This window comes from Haliotis asinina, chromosome 7 (assembly GCF_037392515.1).
Source record: "Haliotis asinina isolate JCU_RB_2024 chromosome 7, JCU_Hal_asi_v2, whole genome shotgun sequence".
In the NCBI taxonomy this organism is placed as follows: domain Eukaryota; kingdom Metazoa; phylum Mollusca; class Gastropoda; order Lepetellida; family Haliotidae; genus Haliotis; species Haliotis asinina.
This window is the reverse complement of record NC_090286.1, coordinates 44,293,060-44,307,882: the sequence shown is the minus strand read 5'-3', so window position 1 is coordinate 44,307,882 and position 14,823 is coordinate 44,293,060. Positions and strand designations below refer to the sequence as shown.

Sequence of the window (14,823 nt, the reverse complement as noted above, 5' to 3'; positions counted from 1 at the left end):
ATGTGTGTACCGTGGGATCACCTCCCAGGCATTCCAACGTCTGCAGTATAAGGTACTGCAGTATAGGTGGCACACCAACCACAACACTGAATAGCGTGGCCATCACCGATACTGACATTTGGTCTCTCTTTCGTGCACGTTTTGAGTGAGTTTTACGCCGCACTCAGCTTCAGTGCGGCGGTAAGTAAATAATCGGGCCTTCACTATACAAACCAGTGATCAAACAGCAATTGCGATACGATGGCATGTGTCAAACAGTTTAGTAAGCCGGACCACCCGATCCCGTTAGTCGCCTCTTACGATAAACATGGGTTATACTGATGAATTCTAATCATGGTCTTCACTGGGTTTTCTCAGAAATATGCCAATGTAAGAATTCTAATCATGGTCTTCACTGGGTTTTCTCAGAAATATGCCAATGTAAGAATTCTAATCATGGTCTTCACTGGGTTTTCTCAGAAATATGCCAATGTAAGAATTCTAATCATGGTCTTCACTGGGTTTTCTCAGAAATATGCCAATGTAAGAATTCTAATCATGGTCTTCACTGGGTTTTCTCAGAAATATGCCAATGTAAGAATTCTAATCATGTTCTTCACTGAGTTTTCTCAGAAATATGCCAATGTAAGAATTCTAATCATGTTCTTCACTGAGTTTTCTAAAAAGATATGCCTGGTGTAAGAATACTGTCAGTGATATTAAGTGAGAGTAAAATATCTTGCTTACCGTGAATTACTGAGCTTTAAGTGTTGCAAGCACCTTACCTGCCTTTACGCAATCAACCCTGTCTTTGGTAATCCCCACAGGTCTTACACATTTAGATGCAGCAGGTATTCCCTTCACAGCTTAACAATATTGAGAACACCTTGGAAACACCTTTCTAGTCTCTTTTGTCAATAAATGAGTTATTGGTTGATTGTGTGACATATACATCTAACACACTTCGCAACATTAAATGCCCCGAGGAAAACAAGGCCCCTAAGACCCGGGAGAAACGAAACAAATGAAAGTCAAGTGCATATTTTTGTACACTTGAAGACACATGAGTGACAGTCGTCCTATGGCAATGGTTTTCTTTAGTAACTTGTTAAAACTACGTGAGGTAATGTAAGATGTATTTCTTTAAAACGACAAACGTTTGACAAATGTTTGTTTATTAACTGAAAATTTGATAAGGTGTACGTAACAGAACATGAGTATGGCCAACTGGTTTGGGCATGAAAGATATAACCACCAATCCCTTCTACAGTAGGTATCTCCGACAGTACAAGGGATAGCCTTGTGGTTAAGGCGTTCGCTCGTTACGCCGAAGACCCGGGTTCGATTCCTCACACGGGTACAATGTGCAAAGCCCATTTCAGGTGTCCCTCGCCGCGCTAGTGCTGGAATATTGTTTCAATCGGCCCAAAACTATACTCACTTGTGCACATCAAACGGCTTTCTGTAGACGAAACCTAGTGTGTATTTCTAGTACATCTCCAGAAGTGCATGTACAAATAAGCATAAAAATACTTTTACTTTGGAAAAGACGTCACATTGACAGTTTTAATGATGAAGTATTTAAATCGGGAAGGTAAGTTCCTGTTTATTATGATTAACGTACCCAGAATCAATTGATTATTTACCATAATGAGGGCGTCAGGTTCGTAATCAGTTTCCAGTATGTTGTGTGGGATTAAGTAGATACCTGTATGACCTTGAAAACTTTATGTATCAGAGCGCTTATGTTTATTCAGCATTCAAATACATATACCAAAACAATGACGCCCGAATCCCATGTTAGTCTGTATTTTCCTCTGAGAATTGTGTCAGTAATGCCAACACTGTAAACTCCATGTACAGTCTCTTTCAAAATATAACATATGCCAAGGCCACACCGCCTCTGAAGTGAGTTCTTCATTGTTCTGGTTGCTCCTTAAGAATCTCTGCCAGCCAGGAAAATGTCTGGAAATGAAAATCGTTTCATACGTAAGCGCAATTCATCATCAACACTTTATCATTGCGATAATCATGAGATTTTTCTACAATGTCATAACCGGGGCAATTATTTAAAAAATCTTTTGGAAGATATAGATGCTCTGAGTGTTCTTCAAAATACACCTTTTAACCTGATGACAGACAATGATACACTTATGCTCAAAGTATGTAAATATATGTTACATAGCCTTAAAAGAAGGCAAGCATCATCGAATGTACGATTATTGTCAAAATTGTGTAAGAATTATACATTGCAATGTACATGTAGATGGGCTAGCTGCCTAAAGGTATGAATGAACATACTTTAACTTGAACCTTTAAACATACATTTCACCTCCCCTGTGCTATTAATGCCACTGTCCTACCTTATCTAAGTCGGCCTCCGACGCATAGGAGAAGGATACTCTGATATAAGGGGAGTTAACCGAGACTGGACAGAAGATGTGTCCCTGAACCACAACAGCCCCTTTCTGGATCAGCTTCTGACAGACGGGTCTGGAGTCCTCTACACCCAGTAGCTTCATCCACAGGAACATCCCTGCCTGAGGGGCAGACCACTCCGCCAGACCTGGAAAATGAAGTGAAGGTGACAGCAAGAACGGTCAACGATAATGAATCATGAACACAATGTTGTTAATCTTTCCATATTCATTGAACTGTCACACCTGCTGATAATCATACCTACATATATACAGCAGTCCATGCAATTCACAATGTAGGTTGACATAAAGAAGTTCAGTTGAGTCTGGAACTATTTACCTTTAAGGTATTTTTCGGCTGTCCTTGAAGCAACTTGTGACCTCTGATGGTAGAAATCGGCAACTCGGCACCCATGTTCAATATAGCCATCATATCCCATGTTCTGGAACACCTTCATCATAATGGTCTGACGACAGGAAGAAAGGACAGAAAGAAATAAGGATTGCATTTTACCACTAATTCCAAAGCTACAATTATTGAACAAGTTAAATACATTATTGAATACATTAAAAGCCGTTATCCAATGTAGAATAATGATTTGTATACCTCTGTCAGTATAGAACCTCCACCACTAACTCCTTCCCTCAGGTCAACTATTCTATCAAGGAACTGTTTGGGTCCGCTCACATATCCCAACCGTGCTCTAAACACGTGAAGAAAAGATTGTTAGAACTATGGTCATGGTGGCTGGGATACAGCAGTTAGCATCATGGGCTGAGATGAAATGATGCCTCATGCTTCAGTGAACAGGTTGATTAAATCTGAAGCAACAGATCTAAAGTACCTCACTCATGCAAATTCCTTTCTAACAATTGTGAAGAAGGCGAACACACATTACTTATTTTACCGTGCCATATGGTGCCCGACCCACCGATTTTACTAGAAGGGGTTCGATTCTGTCCCTTCCCTCCACCCACACTACAATGAGAGTGTTATACTCCCTGTGGTAATACTGGAATAGTGGTGTCACACCATTTCATGAGTTTGTCTCAGTTGATATTATCATTGCTACAAAAATAATCTAAACATATAACTCGATATCATATAGCAACTGACATTAACCAAGTCATTGCTATTTTCAAAAATAGGAAACAAAGAGCTCTGCGGCTGCTTACAAACGCATATGTCTTGGCTTAATTGTGTAGCCAGGCTCACTGACTTATCTGATCGTTTCTCACATATGTACATCGATGCTCATGATATTCATCACTGGATGTTCTTGTCCAGACTCGATCAAGTCAGTCAATCAGTCAGTCAATTTAACCGGGTCTTGGTTCATTGGGGACGCATGACCTTTTTACCTCTCGGAACCCCAGAATAGTAACTATAAAATATAAGTAGAAAGCTTCTTCGAAGCAAACGTAAAAAATGATCTTACCCAGCTGACATGAGTTTGGAGACAGTATCACATCTCAGGACACGCCCATCTACGTCCATTGACAGTAAACTGGGTAAAAGGGGCTGAAATAGATTTAATTGCCATAAGCGTGAGTGAGTGAGTGCGTTTAGTTTTACATCGCACTCAGCAATATTCCTGCCATATGGCGGCCGTCTGAAAGTAACCGAGTCTGGACCAGACAAACCAGTGGTCAACAGCATGAGCAACAGGAACCGATGACATTTGTCAACCAAGTCACCAAGTCTGACCATCCGATCGCAGTAGTCGTCTCTTACGACAAGCATGGGTTACTGAAAATCAGTTCCAACCAGCACATTTACGGGTCCTTTACATACGAAGTAAGTTCGAAATATAATATTGAGAACGTGTCCCTACTGCATCATGGGAATAATTCAAACGAGTTACCACTACTGGGTATCATCCAGGTCTGTCTTTTGTCTTAACTCAACGTGAGATATGTTTACCTGGGTCTTGTATAGTACTGATACATAACTGTGAGAATAATGTAATGCATCTATTTACTCTTACAGCTCAGGGAAAACTTACGAGCACACATATCGTGTTGACAGACCTGGACAATTAATCTAAGCTAACCTGGATTCGAACCCATGCCACACGGTTCCCGTTTCCCAAGGGGACGCAAATCAGTAATGCGAATTGTCGCTATGTCGCTATGACTAGAATGCCAGTTTGACTCAAAACAACGTTTTTCTAGACACGATCTCGTGTTTACCCTGGAATACTGAAGCATGTGATAAGGGTCGTCTTCGATGATCAATAGGTCAAATTTTCTCGCCAAAGCATAAACTTCCTTCCTTCTCTCCAGAGTCAGATTGGCGCCTGTCGGATTTCCACCATTCGGAACACAGTATAGGAGCTTCGGTCGAGGCCCGGATGTAGCCTCGACCCAGGAACTCAGGACCTTACTAAGATCCGAGGGTATAATGCCATGTGCGTCGTTCTTGACAGCCGCTGGCTTGCAACCCAGGGGTTCAGTCTATTTTTCAAAAGGGATCAATGTGAGAGCATGTGGATGAAAGCATTCAAAAGCATGACATGTGACAGACCGTGGTCAATTGTACCCGGGCCAGTTCTTTGTAATAATGACGATTACTTTTAAAGCTTAGGCTCAGTCACAGTGTGAAGAGAGTTACTTCCCTTTGTTCCCCTTACACATTGAGAGTGTTTGAGAAAAAGTTAAATTCACCGATGATCTACATGACGTTTGCATGAATTACCATGAACAGCTGGTGTTCTTACTATTTGATAGTGATCCATATAACATGAAGCGCATTTCAGTCACGTATTTCATAATCGATCGACTTTGAGGAACGTCAGCGTGATGCGGGTCGTTGCGTTGTTACAAATGCATAACGCAACAGTGCAGGTATAAGATAGCTGACCAAGAGCAGTGATTTGATACAAGTTGAAATGAGACCAAGATCAAAATCCACCTGAATACTCACAATTGTTTACAATTCATCTGTCTGGAATAATGACTCAGTGTATCGACGTCTTACCACATTGAAAATCGAAGGATAAGTCGCCTCCTCGACAAGCAGCGAGTCCCCTTCCTCTAATACCATTCCCAGGATCTGTGGAACAGGGAGTGAGTAAGTGAATTTGGTTTTACGCCGTTTTAGCAATATTCCAGCAATATCAGGGCTGGAGACACCAGAAATGGGCTTCACGCTGTGTAAGAGAAGTACAGGGTATGCACAGCACTTCCAATTATGGCGTGTATCCTGGAACTATTTCCAGATAAATTGCAGAGCTATAAAAAGTATCGTTGCATAATTTGACACTTGGCTCGCCCAGGGAATGAGTATTAGCACCAGGCGTTCAGTGGAAAGTAGAACAATAACCCCATCCCTCAGTTTTCTTAGATTGTTCTCATTGTCTACTAATGACATTAGGCGTTTCAGCAAACCTTGCTAAAAGCTTCCGTACAACCGTTAGTTGTGATGGTGATCATATCGCTGTTTGCTGAGGAGGAGACGCCGGGTGGGGGGAGGGTAGGCGGATCATGAAGACGTCGCTGCAACTCTGTAAGCCATTCACGAATCTGCAGCATCCTACAATAAAGCATATACTGTACAGCAACAGAAACACAAGTTTCGAAATAATGACATGTCATAAAAGGTAGCGTTCATGCTTAGGTCTTCTATTTAGGAAATTCATAAAAAAAACCCAAAATGCATTGCGTTTCTTTTGCTTATCAGTGTATGTACACTTATCCATTTGCAATAAGCTAGTTAAAGATATGAAAAGAAACATCTGTGAGTATTAGGGCAGGAGATCAAGTTGTGGAATGTCAATGATCATGTTCCACTTCTGCAGGATGAACTTACGGACTAAATACACCAAAACTGGTTCTTAATTATGGGCAGTATTCATGCGCTCTAAAACTCAAGACATGATGTCAGTACACTGACAGAGTATGACTTTAGGTCGCTTTTATCAATATTTCACCAATATGACGGCGGAGGACACCAGAAATGATCTTCATACACGTTCGGCGTGACGAGCGAACGCTTTAACCACTAGGCTATAGCACCGCCCCGGAAATGCAGATACAACGAATTTTCGAGCACTTCTAATAAAATACAAGAATTAATTCATGGACACCACACTGTTTATTACATTCTATTCGAGGAGCTTGTCTGACAACTGTAGGGTAGCCTTTTGGCGAAAACATTGAGTACGTATACAAAAACAAACAGTTATAAGGTATCTGACGAATTCTAGTTAAACTAAATGTGACTTTGCTTTCATTGCATTTAGTGATACAAGAGTTTACCCATATCATCCAAGAAGCCGGTCAGTTCCCCATATCCACACACGCCACGACAGATGCATCATTCTGATATATATTAATGACTTCTAATTCGAGATACTTACCCCCGAGTTTCCCCGTACTGAAGAGCAACGTTCATGTCAGCCTCATCTATGTCTACTGTCTGACCATTTCTGAAGGTAACGCACACATTGACAGTTTGTTCAGAAGCAGCATGCGGACACATTCAATGATTATTAACACATAATGGTATAAAAAATATCAATGTGACAAGAAAAACAGCTGAGGACAGTAGCGACAGGCTTGTTGGATTTGTTTGCACGAAATTCATCCCAGAGTAGGAAGCTCAACGTAATTTTGCGCGCTTACACGTTCCGTCAAGAAACCCTTCGTCCTTAAAATTTGGTTGCAATTCAAAGCCAGTTTATATATGACCTTTTCAAATTACTCATCGGATCATTGAACGATTCAACAATGTTCATTCAGTGTCCTTTGTTTTCAGAATGTCCTTTGTTTTTCGAACTTACAACATGGGCAGTTGATTGTAACCATGCACGTATAGTGTACAAGGGTTCAAATTTGTTTTTAAAAGCCACTTGCCACGAGGCAAGTGACTTTAAGAAAGTAAAACTAAGGGCAACGAAAATGTGACTTCATGTCTGTACAGTCAGTATATGTGGCAGATAGCAGTCCGTAAGCCATACCCACCTTAAACGCAGCTGGGCAGCTGCGAGTGGGAACGTCGCGGTGTTGGGATTACCTCCGGCCAGAAACAGCAGATCGGTTCCAATGTATTCTGCCAAATAAAGATGTAACAAATATGAACGTAATAACGTGATAGTATACAAAGAGTGACAGTAACGTTGTGACGATGCTGCAGCTAACGATGAGGAAGGTTACGATTAACAGCTCAAGTAATATATACTGCTTTTCAAAAGTTTAGACCCACTAGTGTGAACATATATAGCCACTTACTTCAGGCAACTGTTCTAAACAAAAGTTGGCAAAATACCACATACTATTTAAATGTACAGTTTACACATGAACTGATGCGGTGTGAAACAAATTCGTAATCTTGGAAAGATTATTGTCATAATGATAAAAATCAGTGAAGTTTGGCGAATTTTAGCAAAGGTTCACACAAAACTTCAGCTCTTCACATGCGCGATCTTGCCCAAGCATTTCAGTAATTTGATGCGCGATCCTTGAGCAGTTCATCGCATATGTTTTGCAGTTGGTTCCAAGTTATCGGAGACGTCAATATTCGATGTATAAACACATTATATCCATAACACACATTTGTATTTTAAAGAAGTCTGAACGTTTGAAACTAGGTGATAATAATGTATACATAAACAGTAGGCTCGTCACATCATTCTAGCACCTACAATCTCTTTACATATTTTACCATGTTTGTCTAATTACACAAAAGGTGGTTCACGTTGTAGAGATTTAGGTTTCACTGCACAGGGAATCTAGTCGTAAAAATGAGGAGGAGTGGGGTTGATTCAGAAAAAACACAAGGGACCAGGAACCATGAAAGACAAATTCTAAAAGGTACGAATTTGTGGATATCAAATTCTTTATTACGAGGAACACGAATTGAGTGAATAATGAAAGAGTAAGAATATACTCCGAAACGTTGTGATTCTCAAAATAAAGAAGCTGCCATCCACAAGTTCGAACCTGTGTATCACTTCCAAATGTCATTCAAAGATCAGATGACCTACTCTGAAGACTTCGGAGAACCGGTGCTCTGGTTCGTTTCGCTGCTTTGTTGAAGTAGACTTCATAGTTGCTGATACGATGGTTTGCTCTGAAAAAATACATGAAAAACACGGAAGATTAATGGCATTAATATTTTGATTTGAAATACTTGAGTGTAATTCTGTTGATAATGCGTATGGAGGGGGCTGCGGGTGGGGGAAAGGAGTCGGGGGAACTCTTCTGGGGAGTTCGAGACAGTTTGGTTTTACGAAGCTTTGAGCAATTTTCCAGCAATAATAGGGCGAGGGACCCCAGAAACTGGCTTCATTCATAGTCCCCATGTTGGGAATGGAACCCGGGTCTTCGGTGTGACGAGCGACCGCTTTAACCACTAGGCTACCCCACCACCCCGAATCTGGATCAGCGCAGCACAACAATTTCGGTTTCCCAAAGTACGTGGAAAATAAAATCTGACTGGCTGGCTCTGAGAACTGGGAGACAGAAAAAGTTTGAGCGTCAACGAACAACCATAAATGACTTCTTCATTATCAACTTACAGGTTTCCTCCGGCCGTTAGATACAATGCTCTCTGACACAACTTGAACACTGGCGGCCGTTTTGTCACACAACAGCCAATGGAGACAAACATTTCTGGTTAGTATCATACGTAGTGCAAGGTCACAGTCTTCGGAGTATCCCACACTCACTCCTCTGTTAATTAAAAATAGTAAGAATGCAAGTAAGAAACTCACCCTGACATTTTCACAGGACTCACAGGAGCATGCGCGTCGAGTCTCGACAGTTAACAGATTGTTGTATGGGATAAGCTGTTAGTTATTCGGAGCACATGTAAATGAAATTCATTTACGTGAAAAGGAATTTGCCAAGGTTAACGATTCGTTTCGCGCGTGACACGTGTCTCAAAGTTCGTATAATCAGTCAGACGTAAGAATTTAAGGAGACATTTCCTTCAACGAGCATGGTTTTTACGCCGCATTTAGCTATGTTCCAGTAAAATGTCCAGCGGCGGACACCAGTAATGGGATTCACACATTGTACACGTATGGGGAATCGAACCCGGGTCTTCAGCATGACCAGCGAATGCTTTAACCACGAGGCTACCCCACATCTCCTTAAACTGTTGCTAATGTATGATTTGTCAGAACGTCTTCAACCACATTAAAAGATTTTATTTACTCATGCACTGTAGTAACATGGCGGTATAAGACAAACTGTATTTGGTCGCCAGGAAAAGGTAAAAGAAACTATTACACTGTTTAATTACGTTTCTCTTCATATTTTTTCCAAACATCTAAATTTAGTGACATTTCACAAACAATTAACAGTTCTAGCACGCAATTAATACTCAGTCATTTGACTTTGTGAAATAAAATTTGATCTGAAGCGTTCAACGACTTCTACAAGCATTTTGCACACCCGAAAACTGTTGATAGGTACCCGAGACATATTACCACCAGTAAATTGGCGCCGATGATTATTTCAAACATGAGAGAGTGTTCACAAATCTTGCTTGAGTTATGCTTCTTTTGACACAATAATTCATGAGCGTGAAATTGACGTTTTGCAGTAGCCTTTACCACGTGTAGAGTTCACAGTGCACCTGAAATGCAATATTCCCATGTCCATCTCGCGATCTGCAGTCGCGTCATAATAAAAGGCTTCCAAATATGGTACTTGCAGGTCCCTGCCTGGGGCTCGGCATTGATGAGCACAACAAGGACTGGTCAGCTGGAGTCTGTATAATGTGTCTGAGTGGGGTGTCCATTATTAATTGTGGCATGGTATAAAACTTAAGTCTCAGCTTAAGTCTGAGCTAGTACAAGCAGCCACACATACACAGACATGCACGTCTTCACATGAGCGAATATTCTTAAATGCGACGCTAAATCCCATTTCATCTCACCTTCGAATCTCCTCGGGTGCGTTTTGACGCACTGTTTTCTTTGCCGCGTTTGGTCACACAGTTCTCCTGTCCAATTAGTGAGTGAGTTTATTTTTACGCCGCACTCAGCAATATTCCAGTGTGATAGGGAGTGTATAATGTAACAGTTAACAGCAGAGTAATCTGGGGATAATAGCTCGGGAAATTAACGTTATAGATTTATCTGTACCAGATAGTCTCGTATCCATTGTTTCACTTATGTTGGGAGCCTCTTGCGGCTGAGTCGTTTGGAATTGTGAAGTGTCTGACATGCACCACGAGACGAGGGCTTGTGCGGCCATATTGGTGGTCAGATATGTGACGTGTGACTTGCCGACTGCCTTGGCTGGTCCAACGGCACGTGCATTTCATGAGTTTTTCCATCGTTTCAGGGTCAGAGGTCGATTCCCCACACGACTATATAAGTGACCTGACTTTCAGTGTCAGTTGTCTTGTTGCGGTCATCCGAACAGGTACCACTGTAGGGTCGGTCCCGAGGTCTTGTGATCAAGACTCCCTCTTTTTCTAGGTTAAGATTATTTGTAGAGAGTAGGCTGGGGAATATGTGCAGCGTCTTCTTGTTAGGTTGGGAGGGGGACCATAAGTGTAGGATTAAATAGCATAGGAGTTAGGGATTACAAAGGGATTGATTAGGATTAGGAATTAATGAGGAGTTTGGTCGGGAGGATGAACACAGAAGTTAATAAATTAGGGTAGGTGTGACTGAGTACGAATGATATATTGTTACGTTTTTCTTTTGTTTCAATAAGCTCTTCTTCTGCCAAGAGTTTGGTGTTGTTTCCATGTGTTTATAGTCCAGTGAAGGAACCGGAAACTGAATTACATACGATGGGGACGCACAACAAAATGTATACAATCAAACAACATTACACAACGCAAAGTCCAGAGCAGTTTGTTGTCATCTTCCCCTCTCAGTTAAAACAGTAATTCAGCTGTCACCGGACGCTCCCAGGAGAGCGCCTATTACACCAGCTATATGCGGGCCGTCGGTAAATAATCGAGTCTGGACCAGACAATCCAGTGACCAACAACATTAGCACTGATCTGCGCAATTGGGAACCGATGACATGTGTCAACCAAGTCAGTGACCCTGACCACCCGATCCCGTTAGTTGCCTCTTACGACAAGCATAGTCGCTTTTTGTGGCAAGCATGGGTTGCTGAAGGCCTATTCTACCCCGGGACCTTCACGGGTCCCTGTCCAATTAAGATGGAACTGAATTGAATTGTACTGCAAACCAGGGTATGAACACATAAGAACTGAGGGTGGATGGCTGCATCACTTGCTTGAAAAACGTGTTAGAACCTACACCGTGGGGTCGGTGTCTATCACTGTAATACAGAAGATGTTCCCCGTGTATTATTGTACTTCCTTGATATAACTTTTAAGTGCCTCGCGAAGAAGCTAAATAAGAGCTGACTTTCACTTTCTGTGAATTCATTGAATGAGAACTAAACAACAATTCAAGGAACTGATAAATGTCAAAATATCTGACAACAGCATGAGCGCAGTTATAACAATTGATGCCTTTTTAATCATGTACTAAATTTATAAGTTCCTGATAAATGACAACGCCATATGTTTAGTTTAGCTGTGTTCGTTCAGACAGTGAGTGACAGAGATCAGTTCTACGTTGATTTTAGCAACATTTCAGCAGTTTCACAGGCTTCACACATTGTACCTATGTGGCGATTCGAACCTTGGACTTCGGCGTGGCAAGCGAACTCTTTAAGCACCAGGCTACCCATATGGCACACACCATTTGCATCTGTATGTGACCGAGTGTGTTTGTACCGCATAATTCTGCTAAACATATACCTTAGTCACATACTTTAAGTTGTGCATATGAAGGAACACATGTCCAGCGTTTATGGCACTGCATGTATGTCACAACAAATACTCATGTATGTATGTATTTACATCGGCTCAATCCAAGATATATAATGTGTTATTGTTGATAGTGAGTTTAGTTTACTTGAGTTGAGTTTAGGTTTGGTTTGGTTTAGTTTAGTTTGGGCTTCACACATTGTACCCATATGTGGAATCGAACCCTGGCGTTCGTCGTGACGAGCAAACCTCTAGGCTACCCTCCCGCCCGTTGTTGATAAGTACAACCAAGTATGTTCACAGACCAGTACGTTGCCGAATTGGGTCTAAACCAATTAACTTTACCTTGTCAACATTGTCAATTATTTAGATCAAGTTGAACAGCTTCAACTATTGAAAATCTTGGCTGCTCATATCAACACTAATTGTTGTTTCTTCTGCCTCCTAGGGTGAAAGAGTTCTGGAAAGTGGATTCGTTTTGTTCTCTTAGGATGCCATTGCCAAATCACAGCTTGTGGCTCCTTATTCCCCATTAAGGCATCTCAACCCCTGCCTTCAACCTCCAATACACAGTCATCACCGTCTGTTCTATCCTGCAAAACGCGCAGGACGTTCTTAACCAACCCACTTGTTTCTTCAGATATGATACCCCTGATCCGAGTACCATACTTGTCCCGCCAAAGGTGTCTGTTCCAGGCGCACGTTGTAGTACAACAGTCAGCATTGCAAGAGTGGTTACTGGGAGAGAAATGATAGAGAAAATGAGAGAGACAATGAGAGAGAAAGAGGAGAGAAAGAGGAGAGAAATATGAAAAAGTGAGTGAGTGAATGAGTTATTATTTAGCGCATTATATGAAATCATGTCGAAAGGGTGAAGAAGAGAGCTGAGAGAGAGGGTATGAAAAGCAAGAGAGGAACAAAGAAAAGAACGGGCGGTACGAAGGAAGGAAATGTCGAGAGAGAAAGAAGGAATGAGTTGTGGGAAGTGAGTGAGTTTAGTTTTACGCCGCACTCAGCAATATTCCAGTTATATGGCGACAATCTGTAAATAATCGAGTCTGGACCAGACAATCCAGTGATCAACAGCGTGATCATCGATCTGCTCAATTGGGAACCGATGACATGTATCAACCAAGTCAGTGAACCTGACCACCCGATCCCGTAAGTCGCCAAGCATAGTGGCCTCTATGGCAAGCGTGATGTGAAAAACTGGAACAGAAGAGGGAAACGACGAGAGAGGAAGAGGACTGCTGCAGAGAAGGCAGCTGCAAGAACAGAAGAATGGTAGTGAACGACAGCAATTCTTTACATAAAGTGTTGCGGGCCTTTATTTTGTACATAGATTTTAGTGGCGGTATCATTCACATTGCAAAGGCTTCTCCAGATCATTATCCCCCTTAGCCATAAATTATTTCATTTCGTTTATCAAAAGGAGTACTTGTAATTATAATGAAATATTTCTCTACATTAAACCATTTACAAGTGGCTTATTCAACAATATGGTGCCCTTTTATTATACGCACATATTACATCCATTCAAGGCGAAAAAAGCGCCCATACAATCAGCTTCTATCAGCATCCATCAACATTCAAGGGCGAGTTCAGTTCTTTTAAATTTCTATTTTTTTCAAATCAAATTCCAAGTGTGAAACTTCTTAATCATATCAAGTTTTGAAACACAATAGTTTTATTACCAAATATATGTCTCATTTAATGAAGAAAAGAGTTCCTTCCCTTCCCCAATATTCCTTCTTCAGCAGACTAACAGACATAACACTGAGTAGTTCAATCGGGAATAAACCTTATACACTTAATTTGGGGGCTTTTAGTTGTTTCTGTGAGTTCTCTGGTAATGGTTGTGTTAGGTTTTGTTAACAATTCTAGTACATAACAAATTATATGTATTATTTGGGATGGGGGAACGGGGAGAAATTCTTACTCATGGAAAACATGAAACATTCAGAAAGCTGATAACTATCTCCTTAGTTGTGGGGAAAGCACAATATACACTACCGAGCTTAACGTTGACCTGCTGACCGCGTTTTGTCGAAACGCGATCGGCAACTGTAAACAAGGAGGAATAGCTATCTATCATCCAGATAAATTTTGTTTAATTATATTAAGAAACAGTGGAACAAATCGTGAAAACAGACCCTAAAAATAGTGATAACCGGTCACTAACCAGTAAATATGACGAAACGAACACACATGGCGGACCTGGCGAGACTGTTATTTTCTCAACTCAAATACAGATGTACCAAACTTAACACGCCAGATAACCACAGCAAAATGTCCGGAAAGATTTCCTCCCGCGATCCCCGTTTATTAATATCATTCCTTGTCTAGTAATAGATGTTTTTTTCACAAAGCCTACCCCAAACCTAATCCTAACCCCTACCCTAAACCTAACACAATGTTAAATCTAAACCCCAAACGTAAACCCTAACCCCGAGAGATAATCATAACAAACAGATTACATTTCAAGCGGGGGTTACGGGTGGAACTCTTGCCAAATGTTCATCAATGCAAATATTAACCATGAACTACTCACTAATTTAACTTGGCCCCCTTAAACGACTCAGTCTGTGGAATGAACTTGTACCTTATGCTCCAGTCGACCTTAGTCGCCCGGATCCATTTGCCGACCGGAACCAATGCATATTAAAATCCGGA

The 14,823-nt window shown here is 41.3% G+C and overlaps 1 protein-coding gene across 4 annotated transcripts; it reads right to left on the bottom strand.

Annotated features, from left to right (window-relative positions):
* Window positions 1–1,711: 1,711 nt before the first annotated feature.
* LOC137291398 (kynurenine/alpha-aminoadipate aminotransferase, mitochondrial-like) lies at window positions 1,712–14,797 on the bottom strand. Of its 4 annotated transcripts, none has more exons than XM_067822733.1 (13): window positions 14,753–14,797; window positions 8,918–9,071; window positions 8,384–8,469; window positions 7,362–7,449; window positions 6,758–6,826; window positions 5,787–5,931; window positions 5,377–5,451; window positions 4,590–4,853; window positions 3,836–3,918; window positions 3,004–3,100; window positions 2,737–2,863; window positions 2,343–2,545; window positions 1,712–1,944 (listed from the first exon to the last, which is right to left on the bottom strand). In XM_067822733.1, the coding sequence occupies exons 2-13, from the start codon at window positions 9,007–9,009 to the stop codon at window positions 1,897–1,899; spliced, it is 1,377 nt and encodes a 458-aa protein (XP_067678834.1). In that variant the 5' UTR covers window positions 9,010–9,071; window positions 14,753–14,797; the 3' UTR covers window positions 1,712–1,896. The 4 variants fall into 4 exon arrangements, with proteins under 4 accessions (XP_067678834.1, XP_067678832.1, XP_067678833.1 ...); XM_067822731.1 differs by having other exon boundaries at window positions 14,702–14,790; XM_067822732.1 differs by lacking the exon at window positions 14,753–14,797 and adding an exon at window positions 10,285–10,317.
* Between the last annotated feature and the right edge of the window lie 26 nt (window positions 14,798–14,823).